Genomic DNA, 18,940 nt, shown 5'->3' with positions numbered 1-18,940 from the left:
GAGGAAGCAACAATGCTTGATAAGAAATGTACTCATTACCTTGCTCATGTAATTGTAACCCCTCTGTACAGTATTTTCACAATAAAAAAAAGTTATAACAAACTGTACTTGAATGTTCAGTGTGATGGCATGAATGACATCACAACAGTCTGAAATTATTTCCCATTATAAAGATTAACTGCAATGATCAAGCATTTTCAGTATCTGAAATGCAAACCTAGATTAGATAATAGCTTGGACCAAAGTGAATTTCCTGATTTTAAAATTTTCAATGTGGTTTTCTAAAGAAGGTCAATGTCTTTCTGAACATAAAGTGAAATATTTAGGCATCAAGGGACAACATGCTTACTGCTGGAAGCTGAAAATCAGTCAATTCCCCCCCCCCCCCGCATGCTAAGAAATAAATAGCTTCCCCAAAAGTGTCATTCTAATTCCATAGCATGGTCTAATAACTAACCACCACAGAATCTGCTATCACAGTGTAAAAGTACACAAATAATCAAGTCTAAGATTATAGTCTTATCATCTCACGCATAAGTATGCAGGCAAGAATGGATTTCTGCTGCGCTATCTCTCATTCTAGTACCACAGGACCCTTTCTCTCTGAGAGGTATAATCCTCCCAAGACCTCCATGGCTACTGTCAACCTGTCAGATCTCAAGAAAGAGCTGGGACATTACCAAATACAGCTCAGTTGTGAAACACATGTGTACAGTTCCTGACCTTATGGGCCCATGTGCTTCCCTTTGTTCCTCCAGATTTTCTTCTCCCACATTTTTATTAGTATCAATTAGTTGTACAGGAGATTTCATTTTGACCTGTCCATGTATGCATGCAATGTACTTTGATCAGATTTGTCCCTCTGTTACTCTCTCTTATATCTCCTCCCATCTCAAACCAATCTCAACAAACTTTATTGTTGCAGCTGGTTAACTTCCAACAAAAGTGACTGCTCAATAGAAAAACAAAGGTAAAAATCCCTTTCTTTTTTCCCTTAGGAACATTGAGATCCCTGCCTGGATTGTAAACTATTATAAACTATTGTAAACTACTATGTAGATTAGGTGAGATGATGGCTTTCAACACCAATGCAGGAGGAGCAAATACGTTTTTTCTTGTTTTATACCCATTCTATTCAATCTTCACAGTCTTTTCTTCCTTATTCCTGATCACCTCCAAGGAATGTAACATTAAAAATTTTAACTTCTTTTTAAAAAATTGTATTTCATATTTACTGTGGCTTGAACTCATGGCCTGGGCACTGTTGCTTTTGCTCAAGGCTGGCAGTCTGCCACTTGAACCATACCCCAATGGGTTGGCTTTGAACTTCAGTCCTCATATCTCAGCATTTTGAGTGGCTAAGATGACAGGTATGAGCCACTAGCACCCAACTTCAACTTCATTTAACACATAACTGTGATGTCTTTTTTTTTTTTATTGAGGCTGGCTTAGAAAAAATAGGGTAAATTTAAGAAAAGTCATTCTCCTTGATCTCATTCATATTTTGTAAAGAGATCCTAGGGCGTTTAAGCCATACACATGGCTTCACATTACTGTATTGACAAAGGCTGTTGTCCGCTTCTTGATTTTAACTATCTGGTAAGTTTGGGGGAGCTAAAATACTGTGACATACTCACTGAGATTTGCATGACCATAATCATGACGAGGGAGAGGATGGAGAGGTAGATCTGGAGCCGCTTCCCACCAAATCTCTTCTTGAGATATTCTGGCATGGTCATTACCTGCAGGCAGACATCCACAAGAATACAACTTCAGAATCCAGCATAGTCACAGTGACTAAGCACTATGGACCTGGCATGCTAGGCATAATTAAGAGAGAAAGAAATGGCCCCATGGTAAAGTAAGAAAGAGCTGGGATAGCCATATGGACTGAAGGCAGATCCTCTTGATAACCTCCTTGTTGCAACATTTATTGTATGAGTGATCTTTAGAAAGGGGAGGTTTAATATATATGTAGGTGTTCAATGCTGTCCACCACACCAAGTGTTTTGGTAGACATATCAACAAATAATTTTTATTATTTTTACCCATCGCAGTCAATAAAAGTAATATTATTTGGAAAATAATGAACTTGCTGGAGACCAGTGGCTCACACCTGTAATCCTAGCTACTCAGGAGGATGAGATCTGAGGATCATGGTTCAAAGCTAACATGGGCAGCAAAGTCACTGAGACTCTTATCTCCAATTAGCCACCAGAAAACTGGAAGTGGTGCTGTAGCTCAAGAGGTAGAGCGCTTGCTTTGAGCTGAAGAGTTGAGGACAGCACCCAGGCTCAGAGTTCAAGCCCCACGACCAAACAAAAAAGTGCAGTTAAGATACCAATACAGTGATACTCAAATAAATTCGACTATACATATGGTATCCACAGGATTATTTTTTGAAAATGAATTACTCATATCCTTTTTAAAAAAAAATAGTATGGCTTTCATTACTGAAGTATGAGACTGAACATCTTGATCTTGTTTCACACCAAAGTATGGCAATGATGTAAAGGCCGAATATGTAATTAAAAGGGAAGCAGACTAGAAAAAAAAATTCTGAAACCTTTCAGGCTGGTTATGAAAAACAGGAAGAAAAGATGTGCAATTGTAGGGTTGATAAGTACTTTCCAAAGAGGTTATTAGCACAGACAAATTGGAAGCAGGTATTGTGCGTCCAGATAATGGGAAGAAAATGCCAATGGCATCTTACAAATCTCTGAAGTTGTCTCTCTAATCTTAGGCCAGAGATCTGAAAGGACCAAATGATTTCAGGGAATGGACACATTGTATTGTCTTATGGGCTGCTGCCCAGGGCAACCTCAGCCCTCTATACAGTGCAGACTGTAGAGATTCACCAGCATAGCAGGGGCTCCAATGGGGCCAAGCATATTACATGCTCTAATTCCACAAAGAGCCAAGGGGCAGACTTCGGTAGCATCCATATGTTGCTAATGCTGAAGACTTCGGTGGCATCCATATGTTGCTAATGCTGAAGACATACAGAATTAAAGACTTAAGGAGTCATGGCTGTTTCTGTGGAGATTACCAAACAAGGCTTGAAAAGACCAGGCCGAGGTGCCAGAGAGAAAGCCCTACTGAATCACTTCGGGGACCCTGACTAGTGGAGTTGTATGCATGGAGCTCCAGCGGACACCCAAGAAAAGGGAGAGAGATTGACAGTATGCAGCATTAACCTGAAAATGCTGGAAGTACTAGACTCAGTCCTGAAAGCTACTGTATAAAACTGAGCCCAATAAAGTCATAAAAATTGGCCTTCCCAAAGCCTTTGGGGGGTTCACTTTCTATCCGAGTTTCCATAGGATTCCTGAGATACTTTAGCTTTCAGGTATAGTATTCGCTCTGCCTTGTTTTGGTATTGATGAGATCTATGATCCTTTTCAGAGGGTCTATGTCTCTCTTTTGGAATAGAAATGTTTATACTTTCATTGTCTCACCGATTTATTGGAGAAGTAATTTCTTTTTTTTTTTTAAAGTTAAGTTTTATTCTTGGACTTAGAATTTCCAGTCTTGTTTTGCATGTTGGTTGTTTTTTTTCTTTTTTTGCTTATGTGGTGCTGAGTAATCGAACCCAGGGCCTCAGGCATGCAAGGCAAGCGCTCTACCACTGAGCCACCTTCCCAGCCCAGTAATTTCTTTTACTAAGTTGCAACTAGAAAGTTTCCAATGGAGTTTCACCTGTGACTTTAGACTTGGACTTCTGAGTTGATGCTGGAATGAATTAAGGCTTAGAGATGATTGCCAGAGAGAATGCAATTTAGATTGTGAGATAAACATGAATTTTACAGGGTATAGTCCCAGTCCTATGGTCTGAAAATGATTGTCCCTCAACAAGATAAATGAGGTTCAGATTTTGCCCAGAGTGCAGAATCTAATAAAGTGGGAATTAATAGAAGACAAATGATGAAAGATTATTTAATGAATGGTTTGATTCCAATGTCACAGGAGTGGGTTCTTGAGAGAGTGGGTTTTATAAAGGAAGGCCATTCCATGCTTTTTTTGGCATGCCATTATTTTCTTTTTTGCTTCTTCAACATATTGTGATTCTGCAGTGGCCATAGTCAAAACAATGCTGGTACTGTGGTCTTTAATCTCCAGAACTGTGTGTTCAATAAACCTCTTTTCCTTATGAAGTACCAGATGTTAAAATTGTTATAGCAACACTATAAACTAAAACAGAATTGCAAAGGCACCAAACACCCATTTCCAAAGTGAATTCAGTGCTTTGTTCTCATCCATAATCTATATTCCTTCTGGAATCTCTTCCCCACTAGAGGAGACCTTAGGCTTCCAGGCCTTTGAACTTCATGTCTTAGAATGCATTCTAACACTCCCTTCTTAACTCCCTTTATGTGTTATTTGTTATCAAGCCTGATTTATCTTGGTCTCAGAAGCAACTCTCTAACTTTTCTTCTTCTTTCCTATACAATCATAAATTATTTTGTCAACTTTTTCACGGATCACCTGCTCAAGTCCATTCTCCCCTGAGATCTGAGCCAAGATTCCTAAACTTCAAGTCTCATTATGAATCATAAGTGCTAGAAAGCCTGTATTTGTCATCTTAGAGAGAATACAGGACACGGCTTTGAAATCTAGGATGTGTAGGTCTTTCCCCTGCATTAACAGATCCACCATTCCATCTCTCACCACGCTTCGTCCATATAATACCCATATGCCAAGTCCTTTCACGTTTCAACTTCTGTATGTTTTCTACACCATTCTTCTATCTGATTCTTCTATCTTTAGAGGTGACAGGATCCCTCAAGGATGAAGCCAGGACACCTTCGAGGAGCTTTCCCTGAAGGACATAGGATTCCCAGATGCAGGATTTTTATACCACATGCTCATTATGCAAGAAAACTATAGATTTCTCACCTGACTACAGCCACAGTCTACACTGAAAGCCTTCCAGGGAAGGGATTTGGTTTTTGTTGATTGTGGATTTTTAGCAATAGACTAAGTGAAGGCTGAGTACCCATGTGTCAGTAAAAGTTAAAAGTTCATGGATAAAAGAATGCCTGAAGATAGGTTTGAGAGGCAGCCCCTGAGTACATGTAGATACTCACCCCTGCCTTAATGTAGATGGGGACAAAGAACCACCCTAGGACCAGCACCAGCATCAAGGCCTGTAAGAAGACAATAAAAGAGGGTGAGATTCAAGAGGCTTGCTTGTAGGACTTCTTAGATCTCAGTATCTGAAACAAAGTTGGCTTAGATCCTATCTTATTGTGATTCTCTGATGGTTGTAGATTTCTTCCCTTTGTCTCTATGATTCAGAGGCTACCATTTCCTGAGGTTTAAAATGTGATCAAAGATATGTGGGAAAGAACATTGGAACATAATAAATCTGAGTCCAGTTAGGCCATTGAAAGATATCCAAAGCAATGGACAGAGCAATCAGAAAGGACTTTGGAAATTGAAGATTCTCTGTGCCTGTCATATCTTTCAAATGATAAACCAATGATAAGAAATAAAACCTATCATTTATATGAAACATTCACTGAAGCTTTTTTTTTTGGTCAGTCCTGAGGCTTGAACTCAGGGCCTAGGTACTGTCCCTGAGCTTCTTTTGCTCAAGCTAGTACTCTACCATTTGAGCCACAGCACCCCTTTTGGCTTTTTCTGCTTATGTGGTACTGTGAAATTAAACCCAGGGCTTCATGCATGCTAGGAAAGCACTCTACCATTAAGCCACATTCACAGCCCTTCTTTGTGTTTTCATGATATGTAATGCTTATGCCTCTCTAACAACCCACTGAGGCCGACATTATTCTTATATTACAGGGGTGAAAAATGAACATCACAGAGAGTATGGAAGCCCAAGGTTACAGGCTTACAAAGGAACCAGCTGAGCTATCTGTGCTGGTAATCACAGCCATATGGGACATAGATCATTTTGAGGCAGAGTCCATAAGTCTCCCAAAAAGTCTCCTTATGGGGTCCATAAGGAGTCAGGGTACACACTGGAGCTCCTGATATTACTCAAGTAGAATTGGGGACAAAATCCTCAACAAGCTATTTGTGGTGACTCAAGGTCACTTCCTGTTTTTACTCAATCTCTTTAAATTTTTTTTCCAGTGATTCATCTTCCTCTGATTGATATGCATAGAGTTGTTCACACAACACTCCTCCCTCCCCCCAACAAATACCACCATGAAAACAAGGATGAGAGAAAAGAATAGACAAAAAGTACAGGCGACTCAAGAACCATTTACAATACTCTCATCATATGCCCAGCCAAATGACAAGTAATGTGGTGATCTTGAGTACAAGAGAAGACAGGTTCCTTTTCTTTCCAAAACGTAGGGTATGATTAAAAGCACATGACTTTTGTGACACCATAGCAAAACAATTAGAAACCTCATCACAGATGTTTTATCTGTAGTCTCTAGAAATATGTATTGCTACCTCCACTGTTAATGCTTTGATCAGCTCTGTGTAGACAGTTTCCATTTAGCCATTTGGTGTGGTTCTCCCTTGACACCTACCAAGTCTATTATGGATTTATTCCCACAAGATCCTTCAATATATTGTGCATCATTTTCTCCTTATACATTCTACACTGTAGTGGAATGAATAATTTTCATCAAATGGATTCTGCAAAGAAAGGGAACTTTTGGATTTACATTAAAAATATTCCTTTGGGGCTGGGAAGGTGGCTCAGTGATAGAGCGCTTGCCTTGCTTGCTTGAAGCCCTGGGTTCAATTCCTCAGCACCACATAAGCAAAAAAAAAGCTGGAAGTGGTGCTGTGGCTCAAGTGGTAGAGTGCTAGCCTTGAGCTGAAGAGCTGAGGGACAGCGCCCAGGCCCAGAGTTCAGGCCCCATGACCGGACCAAAAAAAAAAAATTATTCCTTTTACCTGCTTTATGGCTGGACACAAGGTCCTGAAAGAAGAGAGAAAATTGAGATCTCAAGTTGTCAAAGCGGGGCAAGTGAAAGTGGATACTGAGCCATAGAGAAATGACAGTTCAGGTAGCAAAACTGTTGGAGAAAAATCTCAGACGTTAATAATGAGCCTGGTATGGCTCAGGTAGTATGGGACTACAGAGGTGTTAAAGGGCAAGCAAAATGTTAACTAAGAGAAAGAAGAATAAAAATCAAACCAAACCAGGCCCTGATGGCTCATGGCTATACATCCTAGTTACTCAGGAGGTTGAGATCTGAGCATTGCAATTCAAATTTATCCTGGGAAGGAAAACGGCAGCCTCCCAGAAGTTTTTATCTCCCAGGAACCACCAAAAAGCTAGGAGGGAGGCTGTGGCTCAAGTGGTAGAGCACTAGCCTTGAGTACAAAAACTAAGGAATAACATCCAGATCCTGAGTTCAAGTCCCATGACAGACAAAAAAGAGAACAGATATTACGTCCTAGAAACTTTGGGTTTGATTTGATTAAAATATCTTGGTGTGGCTCAATTTAGAGGACAAGTCTCTTGATGTTACTTACATTCCATTCATTTGCCCCAACAGCTATTCCAGTAGCTGACCCTGTCCCAGCCAGGCCCACAAAGTGGCCGGCACCTATGTTAGTGGCAAAGAGAGAAGCTCCCATCTGGAAGGCAAAAGAGGAGACTGATGTTATTAAATAATTCAAATTAGACTTCTTTCAAATGGATAGATATGAAGGGGACACAAATCACTACACCTTTAGAGTGGGAACCAGCAGTCCAAGTCCTGTGGGCTAAATCCAGAATATCACCACTTTTTATGTGAACCCTATAGATAAAGAATGTTTGTGGAAGAAAATCTGAATAGCCAAAAGTAGTTTTAAAAATCGAATGAGTAATTAACTTTTGTGACATGTGAAAATGTGGAATTAAGTGAATTGCCAATTTCAGCATCCAGTGAGTCTAGGGGAAGGGAACAGATTGAATGGGGAAGAATGATGGAAGGGGTGATTCTGATCAAGAAGCATTGACCACTTAGATGGACAAGTTAAATTCTAAATGCCTTGTGCAACCTTTTGAAGCTCAGTAATAACAGTTAAAAATGTCCTCAAAACAGTCTTGTTGGAAAGAAGCATATTTATTGGTTTACATATTGACTAGGTGCTTTTGTGATGTAATGTAAAAGCTATATAGTTGAAAAATTACATAAACATTAAACTCAAAAGTACTTCAGATCAGGCCTTTTAGAAAAAACCCACTGATATCTGCCTTCAGTTACATTAATACATCTGCCAATATGTTCTGAGTTGAGCCCATCTTTAATCAAAAACTATCAGAGATGGTGAGAGTCAGTGGCTCATACCTATAATCCTGGCTACTCAGGAGATTGAGATCTGAGGATTTCAGTTTTACCCCATCCCCGGCAGGAACATCCACAAGAGTCTTATTTTCAATAAACTACTACAATAAAGTACAGAAAACACCAAAAGTGATGCAGTGGCTCAAGTGGTAGAGTGCTATCCTTGAGTACAAGGAGATTCAGGGACAGCCCTGATGCTGAGGTCAAGCCCCAGGACTGCCAAAAAAAAAAAAGATAACTAAAAAACTATCAGAGCCCTCATCAGATCTTGTCACTCAAATGATTACCAAGTACCTCATATTTCAGGAGAGAATTCCTCCTTCATATCCCTTCCCAGCAATCAGACATTCTTCTCATTTGTGTCCCTTTCCACAATATTGTCTGCTGTTAAAGACTCCCAGATGAAGAGAGATCTCTTGAGTGAGTCATGAATGCGTACCAGTTCTGAAAGAACAGAACAAGGGCCTGGAACCCAGTGATGATTCATTTATTCCAGTATTTAGCTCTGTCGTGCTCATTTTTTCTGTTCAGCTAGTTGGGAGGGATATTGAGATTGTTTGAGTGCCTACTAGAATATAAGCTTCTCAAAAGCTTGGGATTGGTTGAGGCTTATATGCTTCAAAAGATAGTACACAAAGGCAATATCTGATTGAATTCTCTAAGTAAAAATCCATTTTGAATTGGAAGTTGGTCTGCTTCAGTTACCCTGGCCAGGTCAGTTCTCCCCTCCCCTCTCCACCCCTTCCCTTTCTTCCCCTCCCCTCCCCTCCCCTCCTCTCTGTACTTTTGTTAGTCCTGACGCTTGAACTCAGGCCCTGGCATTGTCTCTGAGCTTCTTTTCACTCAAGGCTAATGCTCTACCACTTGAGGCACAGTTCGACTTCCTGCTTTTTTGGTGGTTAACTGGAGATAAGAGTCTCACAGAAATTCCTGCCTGGGCTGGCTTTGAACAACTATCTTTAGATCTCAGCCTCCTGAGCAGCTAGGTTTACAGGTATGAGCCACTGGCTCCTGTCAAGGTTTGATTATTTCTTTTCTACTGGCTAGGTCAGTTCTGAAGCTGTTTTTATTTTTACACTATTTACATGTGTAAGATCTATGAAGGAATCATTAGGATCCATTACATACCTCATCCCATTCATTCTCTAGGATTACAGAGGAAAATGCAGCTTTATTTCCAATGTTTTCTATAAACACACACACACATACACACATGTTTGCAAACACATGCACACATTTTACCAATTTATCTGTAGGAAATTAGTCTACTTACTGGCCACCAGGAGATATCTCGACCAGCCAGGAAGTAACCTCCAACTGTGCTTCGGTTGGTCTTCAGCATGGCCTGAGCAGAAAGACATGTGAGAGTTAAGGTGTCACAACAGGTGTACTCACAGGATTCACATAATGCTCCAGTCACTGTGGCCAGCATGTTGACAGCAGTGATGTTTCAGCACTCCCCCAGAAGGAAATATTTTCTAGAAACTGTGATGATCATCAATTTTTAAACAGATTTGCAATCATAGCTTTATTAAAGAAAACAAACCTTGGACTTTGAAGGAGTTCAAGAAATCATGTTGTGACAAACTGGTATTTATTTCCTTTATGAACACAATGTGAGGTAACCCTAATGCTGTGCTTAGGTGAAAATTTGCAGCATTGACTCCCCCACTCCAAAGACCGACTGCAATACAAATGACTTATCCACCTTGCAAAGCCAGAAAAGAAACAGACAGCAAATGGAAAAATAAAGTAAATGAATTAACAAAAATATTCTGTTCATTTTGCTCGGCACAAACGATTCCAGATATAGTAAATAAACCAATAGCTGAAATGATGAGGTTGCTGGGAGAATGAATTCACTCAGCAAAGTATTACTTATGTCATACAGCAGGAAATGATTCAGGTGGAAACATAATGGCACTTGTGAAAATTGCCAAGGCACTTCAACACAACCCTGGTGCCCACCCAAAAGCCTATTAGCATCCTACATACCCATAGCCCGACAGCTACCACCACTATGAAATAGATGACAATGACAGAGATGTCAGCAGCATTTTGAATGGGTCTTGACAACGGAGGGGTCTCTGGGGTCTCAGTGATAGTGTTGGGGCTTAATGTGCTGGCCATGGTGGCAGGTGGTGGTGATCCCATCCCAAGAGTGGCCCTTCTTTATAGAAGTATTGGGTTAATGATCAGCCTCAAGCAGATGAGCAAGGTATCAGGGCTGATTCCAGGCAGGTGGACTTTTAAACTTCTCTTGGCAATTCAGGCTATGAGACTTTGGCCTTCCAGCACTTCATATTGACCTATGTAGTATGTTAGAATACAATGTATCCCAGAAAAAGAGTGCAAATTGAAAGTGAAAATGGAGTGGGAGTATAGTGCACTAAAGGAGGTTTGATCAGTTTAGTTCAGTCTATGGGAGAGATGATGAGAGATAAGGAGAAGAATAGAGGAGAAGTTTGAAAACAGGGAAGGCTGGATAAAAGGTGAGAGTTCCTTACAGAGTAGAAAAGGCCCTTGATCAACAATTTTATCTCATGAAAATGAAGTTACTCATTCACCTATAGGTTTCCCCCAAGTCTACATTTCTTTGGAACAGATAGTTTAAACAAACTTCACATGAAACATCAGGATAATGACACTTCATGTAGGAAGGGAAAATAGCTCTACACCTACCACATTTAAGTGTGAAATTCAGTGGCATGGTTCTAAGTAGAACTGGAATTGCCACCTTCCATTTTTAGAACTTAAATTTTTTTTATTGTAAAAAATAGTGTACAGAAGGGTTACAGTTACACGAGTAAGTTAATGAGTTCATTTCCTGTCGAGCATTGTTACCTCCTCCTTTGTTTTTCCCCAACCATCCCTTCCCTCCCCACCTCCCCAACCCCCCTTCCCCCCCCCGCAAGTTGTAAAGTTCTTTTTCAACATAGTGTCTTGTACATCTCATTGTTACAATAGGCCAACCTGTATCCTTGTTCCAGCATTTTGTTATTTACCTTCCCCTCTCCAAATTAGAAAAATGTATATACAAAATGCAGGATACAGATGTCAAATACAGTGAAAACAGGGGTTATACAGTGGGTGAAGAACATACAAGGGAAACAAAAAAAATCACAGAGTACATTTTAGAAATGTTAAAAACAATAGCAAGAAAGAAATAATAAGTTGTGTCCCTATCTTGGGGTTCATTTCATTTAACATCATCTTATATAGTCATATGTACATGGTTTTCACCTTTTCTGCTTGTCCTAAACTTATACTAGTTATTGCAAATAAGGGAAGCCATGGGATCTGTGTTTCTTTCGGCCTGGCTTACTTCACTTAATATAATTTTTTCCAAGTCTTTCCATTTCCTAACAAATGGAGCAATGTCATTCTTTCTGATGGAGGCATAGAATTCCATTGTTTATATATACCACATTTTTTGATCCATCCATCTACTGGGTTGCTTTTTAGAACCTTTTCATTATTCCACACAAAAGTGGTTTTTTTTTTTTTTTTTGAGTCCGGTCATGAGGCCTGAACTCTGGGCCTGGGCGCTGTCCCTCAGCTCTTCAGCTCAAGGCTAGCACTCTACCACTTGAGCCACAGTGCCACTTCTGGTGTTTTTCTTTTTGCTTATATGCTGCTGAGGAATCGAACCCAGGGCCTCAGGCATGCAAGGCAAGCGCTCTATCACTGAGCCACCTTCCCAGCCCCACCACACAAAAGTTTTTAAGTATTATTGTAATATATATTACAATATCTAATAATATATATTGAATAATATATATATATATGTACACACACATATATGTATATATTCTCTCAATATTCTTTCTCCACAGCCTCTGGTAACCCTATTCTGCCTTCTGTTCACATGAATTTGTGTATTCTAGGAACATCACACAGGTGGAATCATACAACGTCGTAAAACACTTTTCCTTTTGTGCATTGTTTATTTTACTTTAATTGGTGGTAATAAAGAATTCACAAGGGAGAGAAGGAAGTGAAATTAGTAATCAAAAGAGCAGCCTATACATCTATGTTTACTGCAGCACTACTTGCAATCAGTAAGATATGTAATCAGTGCAGGTGCTCATCAATAGATGAATGAGTAAAGAAATTATGGTATAGCTGCCCAATGGAGCATGATCAGCCATGCTACATGGAAATAAGGCAGACCTGGAAAAGAAAGGGTCACATGTTTTCTCATATATATGAAAACTTAAAAAATATGTTGACCTGAAAGTTGAAGAATGATTACTAGGGACTGGGAAAGATGTCAGTACGTGTGTGTGTGTGTGTGTGTGTGTGTGTGTGTGTGTGTGTTTGTGTGTGTGTGTGTGTTGGGATAGAAAGATAAAAGAATAACCAATGCATGGTGTTTGCAGGTCTGGAAATATCACAGTGAGAACCATTTGTCTGTACAGTTAATATATAATAATAATGAAAAATAAAATAAAACATCACTGTCCTCTAATTGTCTCCTTCCTTGTCTCCAGTCATTTCCCCACTAAATCAAGTTCTTACCTGTTTAAACTTCAGCTATTCTAAATGATTTGTGTCCTTAGATAACAACAAGCAAATAAAAAGTGTTATGGAAGCAAACATACTAGTAGGAAAATCACTTAACCACAACAGAAGACAGGAATTAAAGAAAGATAGCTGGGTACTGGTGGCTCAGGCCTGTTAATCATAGCTACTCAGAAGGCTCAGATCGTGGTGTCCCTGCCACTGTTGCTGCCTCTTCTTCTTGCCTGCCAGTTCAAAGCTCATTGTCTTTGACTCTACCTTACAAGATAAAAAGGCCTTCTTTGCTTTGGTAGCTAACAAAATCCATGAAGCACTGCTGTAGGAAAATAACCAAAAAAGCACTTTGTAGGAATGCTCATAATTACAGATTTCATAGATGACATAGATATTATAAATTGCCTATGGTACAAATTTATGATTTAGAGGAGCATAAGATTGAAATGTGGAGGGGACTGTATTTACAAGAAGCATTTAAGCTTTTAGTGAATATATCTCCAGATGCAAGTCTCTTTCATGCAGTATACTCACTGATCAAAAATAAAATCCAGAGCTGGGCTCTGGGATCTTGCACCTTCAATCCTAGCTGCTCAGGAGGCTGAAGTCTAAGTATTATGTTTCAATGCCAGGCTGAACAAGAAAATCAATGAGAATCTTACTCCAATTAACCACAAAAAGCTGGAAGTGAAGCCGTGGATCAAACTTTAGAGTGTTAGCCTGGAGCACAAGACCTCAGGGACAAAACCTAGGCCCAGAGTTCATGCTCCAGGACCAGCAAAAACAAACAAATAACTAAACAATAACTAAACAAATAAATAAATCCACAGGTTGCCAGTTATTAATCCATCAGTGGGAACGCATGTTAAATCCATACCCACAAAAGTATCTTCAAGTTTCTTAAACTTTTTATGGCTGACATGCCAAAGCAAGGTCAAGGCCTAGAACATCTTTGTGCAAAGATGGATATCAGCCTTGCCCATGGTAGATGAATCAGGAAAAGGTATAGATATTTATTCCAAATCTGATGTAATTAACCTGGCTGCTGACAAAGCATACAATAACCTATACATTAGAGTGACTCAGGACCTGTAGCACCAATTGGAATACTTTTAAGGTGTTGTGAAGTGATATAAGCTGACACAGAGACACAGACACAGACAGACAGACAGACAGACAGACAGATACACACACACACACACACATACACACACACACACACACTGACTAGAACTAGTCAGAGCCAAGGTCCATCCACTGCTGGTGGTAAATGTAGCAGATAGCATGGTGGGCATTATCTCCTGGTCTGACATTCTGCCAGCCCTGGTCCTCTTTCACACCAGCAGGCACCAGACAGAAGGAGCCAGAGATAGAATGACCACTGTGAGCATCTGCACCCACCTAGCAAAAATTGAACAAACTTTCTGGGTCACATTTTGCTTCATGAACACTGGCTGCAATAGAAGAGAACAAAATGGCTAAGAATGTAATAGGGGATAGCAGTGGATGTTTTGGCTCTCCAATGATGTCAGTTTTATAAAAAGAATGATTTTGTGTGCTTGAAGTTTTCAGGCTTACATTAAAAGAGTTTTCAGACCTTCATCAGAAGCATTTTCAATGCTCTGTTATTAAATCTCATGGTGTCCTGACATTTTATTGCTTTTCATGTCAAATATTCACTGGTATGGAACAGATGATGGGATATAAGTTGAGTGTAGGGCATGAACAGGTGACAGTGCCTTATATCCAGATACAGCAAGATGCCATCCTGATGCTGCTGAGCCCGCTGCATGGCCCAGAATGTGCTTGAAGTCACAAGAGCTCCAATGTGGAAGGCCTCAGCCCTCATACACTTATTTTCATTAGATGGGTCAACCAGTCATCATTTGTATAGAAGCAATCCCTTTAAAACTTAAGAGAGCCAGGTACCTGTTGGCTCACACCTGTAATCCTAGCTAAACTTAGGAAGCTGAGACAGAAGGATCACCATTTAAAGCCAGCTCGAGCAGGAAAGTTGTGACTTATTTCCAGTTAACCACCAAAAAGCCAGGGGTGGGGCTATGGCTCAGATGGTAGAGCACTAGCCTTGTGCAAAACTGGCTAAGGGACAGTGCGTATGCTCTGAGTTCAAGCCCAGTCTTCTCTCACACACAAATTCTTCAGTGACATTCAGATTGAAGTGAGTCTCAAGTAAAGAAGGCTAATGTTTTGGCAGCCTTATTTTATTTTATTTAAAAATTATTTCTGTGAATAGATATTTAGTATTGTTATATCCTCCTGTAGGAGAGATCCTTTTATTAGTATGTAGTGTCCTTTATCTCTTCTCACTAATTTTAATTTGAAGTCTATTTTATCTGATATTAGGACTTCCACTCCAGCCTGATTTTGGGGGCTGTTTGCTTGGTAGCTTTCATTCCAGCCTTTCAAAATATGTTTGTTTTTGTAGGGAAAGTGCATTTCTTGAAGACAGTGATAGACAGATCCTGATTTTTGATCCAACTAGAGATTCTAGGTCATTTGATTGGAGAATTAAGTCCAATTTGAGAGTTAGGATTGAGAGGTGTTTGGTAGTTCTTATTATGTTATCCACTTTCTTAAGGGCTGTGTCACCTAGGTTCTGCCTATGTTTTTCTGATTCTTTGTTTGGGGGCTGTTTCTCTGCCTTCATAGTGTTCTAATTGGTTCTCTATGTGTAGGACATCTTTAAGTATCTTTTGTAATGCTGGCTTGGTGGAGATGTATTGTCTCAGTTTTTCTTTGCTGTGGAAGCTTTTTATTTTTCCCTCAGTTTTGAAGGAGAGTTTAGCTGGGTATAGTATTCTTGGTTGATAGTTGTTTATCTTTAGGGATACTTCATTAGGCATACTTCATTTCAGGCTCTCGTTGATTTCTTGGTATCTGCTGAGAAATCTGTAGTTATCCTGATTGTTTTTCTTTTATAGGTGTTTGATCTTTTCTCCCTGACAGCTTTAAGGATCCTTTCCTTGGTTTCTATTGAACCTGTGTAGATTACAATGTAGCAGTGGGATGTCCTATTCCTGTCTGGTCTATTTGGGGTTCTTATATATGAATAGATCTATCCTTTTGCATGTTTGGGAAGTTCTCTGCTAGGATTCTGTTAAATAAATTTTCTAGACATTTGGCTTCTGTTTCTAGGCCCTCTTCTATACCTATTAGTCTTAAATTAGGCCTGATGGTGTCTTATATATACTGACTAGATCTATCATATTTTTTATTTGTTTTGAATAGTTGTCTGTTCTTTCACTATAATGTCTAGGCTGTCTTCTATCCCAGAGATACATTCTGCATGGTCCAGCCTACTGTCCAGACTTTCTACTTTGTTTTTTTATTTTATTTCTTTCTAATTGTTCAGTTTTAATGGCTTCAATTTCTTTGTTGAAGCTTTGTTTTAGATCTTGTATGGATTTTTTGCCTCCTTAATTTGATTTTCCATGTTCACTCTCAAATTCCTTAGTTGAGTGACTTTCACTGGAGTCCCTTCTTTTTGGAATTCATTCTGCTTTCTGTTTGTAGATTCCATGAATTCCTCTATTAATCTTTTCTTTTCCTCATCATACTCACGCATAGCTTTATGTAAGCTTTCATTTTTTTAAAATTCAGAATGTTTACCAGTAGTGTTTGTAAAGCATTTTGAGAGGTATCCTCTGGATTTTTTATTAAATGCTCTGCTGCCTGTTTGTCCTGGTGAGAATTGAAATTCTTTGATTTTCCATTTTTCTTGTGCTTCTGTGGTTTGTTCTGCCCATTTGGGAATGAAAGCAAATCCAATTCCTCACTAGAACACAAGTACATCCCAGTGCCCTGTGATTGCAGATTTTGGAGGTTTACAATTAATGATTGGTGTTTTCACTCTATCTCACCATTTTTGGGAGTGAATATATATCGAATTACACACCAGAACACAATTCTTTTTTTTTTAATTGTGAAAATACTGTACAGAGGGGTTACAATTACATGGGCAAGGTAATGAGTACATTTCTCTTTTTTTTTGCATTATGATAGTCAAAGCTTTATTATAATATATACTTTAGTTAGAATTATTTAGAATGTTATTTATACAATTATGCCATTGGTTCATATCTGTTGGTATAAAGATTAGGAAATTAACATGAGAAATATCTGAAAATCCTGTTCTTATTAGCATAATCTTTCACCTTTTAGGCAATTTTATTATTTTTTTAATTTTTTATTGTGAAAATACTGTACAGAGGGGTTACAATTACATGGGCAAGATGAGTATATTTCTTATCAAGCATTGTAGCCTCCTCCTTTGTTTCCCCTTCCCATCCTCTCCCCCGCCCCCCCACCCAATTATTCCCTCCTCCCCCCCCCGGTAATTTTTTTTATTGTGAGAATACTGTACAGAAGAGTTACAATTACATGGGCAAGATAACGAGTACATTTCTTATCAAGCATTGTTTCTTCTTCCTTTGTTTCCCCTTCCCATCCCTTCCCATCTCCCTCCCTCCCCCGCCCCCGCTCCCCTTCCTCCAGCCAAAGTTGTAAAGTTCGTTTTTTGACATAATGATTTGTACATCTGATTGTTGCAATGGGTCCACATGTATCCCTATTTAAACAATTTGTTTTTTCCCTTCCCCTCCTCAAATTATACCAACATCAAATACAGTGAAAACAGGGGTTATACCATGGGGAAGGGACATAAAAGCAACAAAGAAAACATAAATATGATAGAAACAATCACAAGAAAGAAAAAATTTGAGTCCTCATCTTGGGGTTCATTTCGCCTAACATCAACTTATTTGACCGTTTCTACTTGTCTTAGACATATACCAGTAATTGCAAATAAGGGAAACCATGGGACCTATGTTTCTTTGGGTCTGGCTTACTTCACTTAATATAATTTTCTCCAAGTCTTTCCATTTCCTCACCAATGGGGCAATGCCATTCTTTCTGACGGAGGCATAGAATTCCATTGTGTATATATACTACATTTTCTTGATCCATTCATCTACTGAGGGGCATCTGGGTTGGTTCCAGATCTTAGCTGTGGTAAATAATGCTGCAATAAACATAGTTGTGCGGGAGGCTTTAGTGTGGTCTTGTTTGTGATCATTTGGGTAAATGCCCAAAAGTGGGATTGCTGGGTCATAGGGGAGCTCTACGTGGAGTCTTTTGAGGAACCTCCATACTACTTTCCAAAGTGGTTGAACAAGTTTACATTCCCACCAACAATGCAGTAAGGTTCCCTTCTGTCTACATCCCCTCCAGCATCTGTTGTTATTAGAGTTCTTGATTATAGCCATTCTAACTGGAGTGAGGTGGTATCTCAATATAGTTTAGATTTGCATTTCTTTTATGGCTAGGGAGGTTGAGCATTTCTTCATGTGTCTATTGGCCATCCTCTTTCCTCTTCAGAGAAGTTTCTCTTTAAATCTTTATCCCACTTATTTATTGGGCAGTTGTTTCATTGAGGATTTGTTGTTGGGGGATTCAATTTTTTGAGTTCTAGGTAGATTTTAGATATGAGACCCTTTTCTGTTGTATGGCTAGTGAAGATCTCCCAATCTGTGGGCTTTCTATTGATCTTGCTAGCTATGTCCTTTGCCATGCAGAAGCTCTGCAATTTCATGCAATCTCATTTGTCCAACCTTTCTTTGATTTGTTGTGTTTCTTGGTCTCTATGAAGAAAATTTTAGCTTGTGCCAAGGAGACCTAGGGTTTCTCCTATTCCATCCTGTAATGTTTTCAGAGTGTCTGCTTTGAATCTGAGGTCTTTGATCCATTTGGAATTGATTCTGGTGCAGGGTGATATATAAGGATCTAGCTTTAGTTACAATTCTAAAACAAACACCTACCCAGAGCTCTGTAGTTGTACAGACTTTGGGAGTTTAAAATCAATGATGGATATTTTCACTCTATCTCAGTTTTTGGGAGTGAGATTATATCATAATACAAACCAGAGCACACATTTAAGACTAGCACTTACCCAGAGCACTTTAGTAGCACCGACTTAGGGGGGTTTACAATCAACAGTAGGAGTTTTCACAGTATCTCACCTTTTTTGGGGACTGAGTGTTTATCAATTAGATACTAAATCACAATTCTAAGACAAGCCCTCACCCAGAGCCCTGTAGTTACACAGGAATTGGATGCGCACACTCAAAATGGGTATT

General features: G+C 39.3%; 1 protein-coding gene across 1 annotated transcript in view; it reads right to left on the bottom strand.

The window, feature by feature from the left end:
- LOC105984150 (low affinity sodium-glucose cotransporter-like) overlaps nucleotides 1–10,397 on the bottom strand; it is a 61,402-nt gene extending 51,005 nt beyond the window's left edge. Inside the window, exons 1-5 of the mRNA XM_013014250.1 lie at nucleotides 10,263–10,397; nucleotides 9,541–9,612; nucleotides 7,468–7,572; nucleotides 5,088–5,147; nucleotides 1,638–1,742 (exon numbers count right to left, since the gene is read on the bottom strand). Of these exons, the coding sequence (XP_012869704.1) occupies nucleotides 1,638–1,742; nucleotides 5,088–5,147; nucleotides 7,468–7,572; nucleotides 9,541–9,612; nucleotides 10,263–10,397 (477 nt within the window). The remainder of the gene's footprint in view (nucleotides 1–1,637; nucleotides 1,743–5,087; nucleotides 5,148–7,467; nucleotides 7,573–9,540; nucleotides 9,613–10,262) is intronic.
- Nucleotides 10,398–18,940: the final 8,543 nt, after the last annotated feature.

The sequence above is a fragment of the Dipodomys ordii genome, unplaced genomic scaffold, assembly GCF_000151885.1.
Source record: "Dipodomys ordii isolate 6190 unplaced genomic scaffold, Dord_2.0 Scaffold23, whole genome shotgun sequence".
Taxonomy (NCBI): Eukaryota; Metazoa; Chordata; class Mammalia; order Rodentia; family Heteromyidae; genus Dipodomys; species Dipodomys ordii.
The sequence above is the reverse complement of the archived record's forward strand: the minus strand, read 5'-3'. Positions and strand labels throughout refer to the sequence as shown.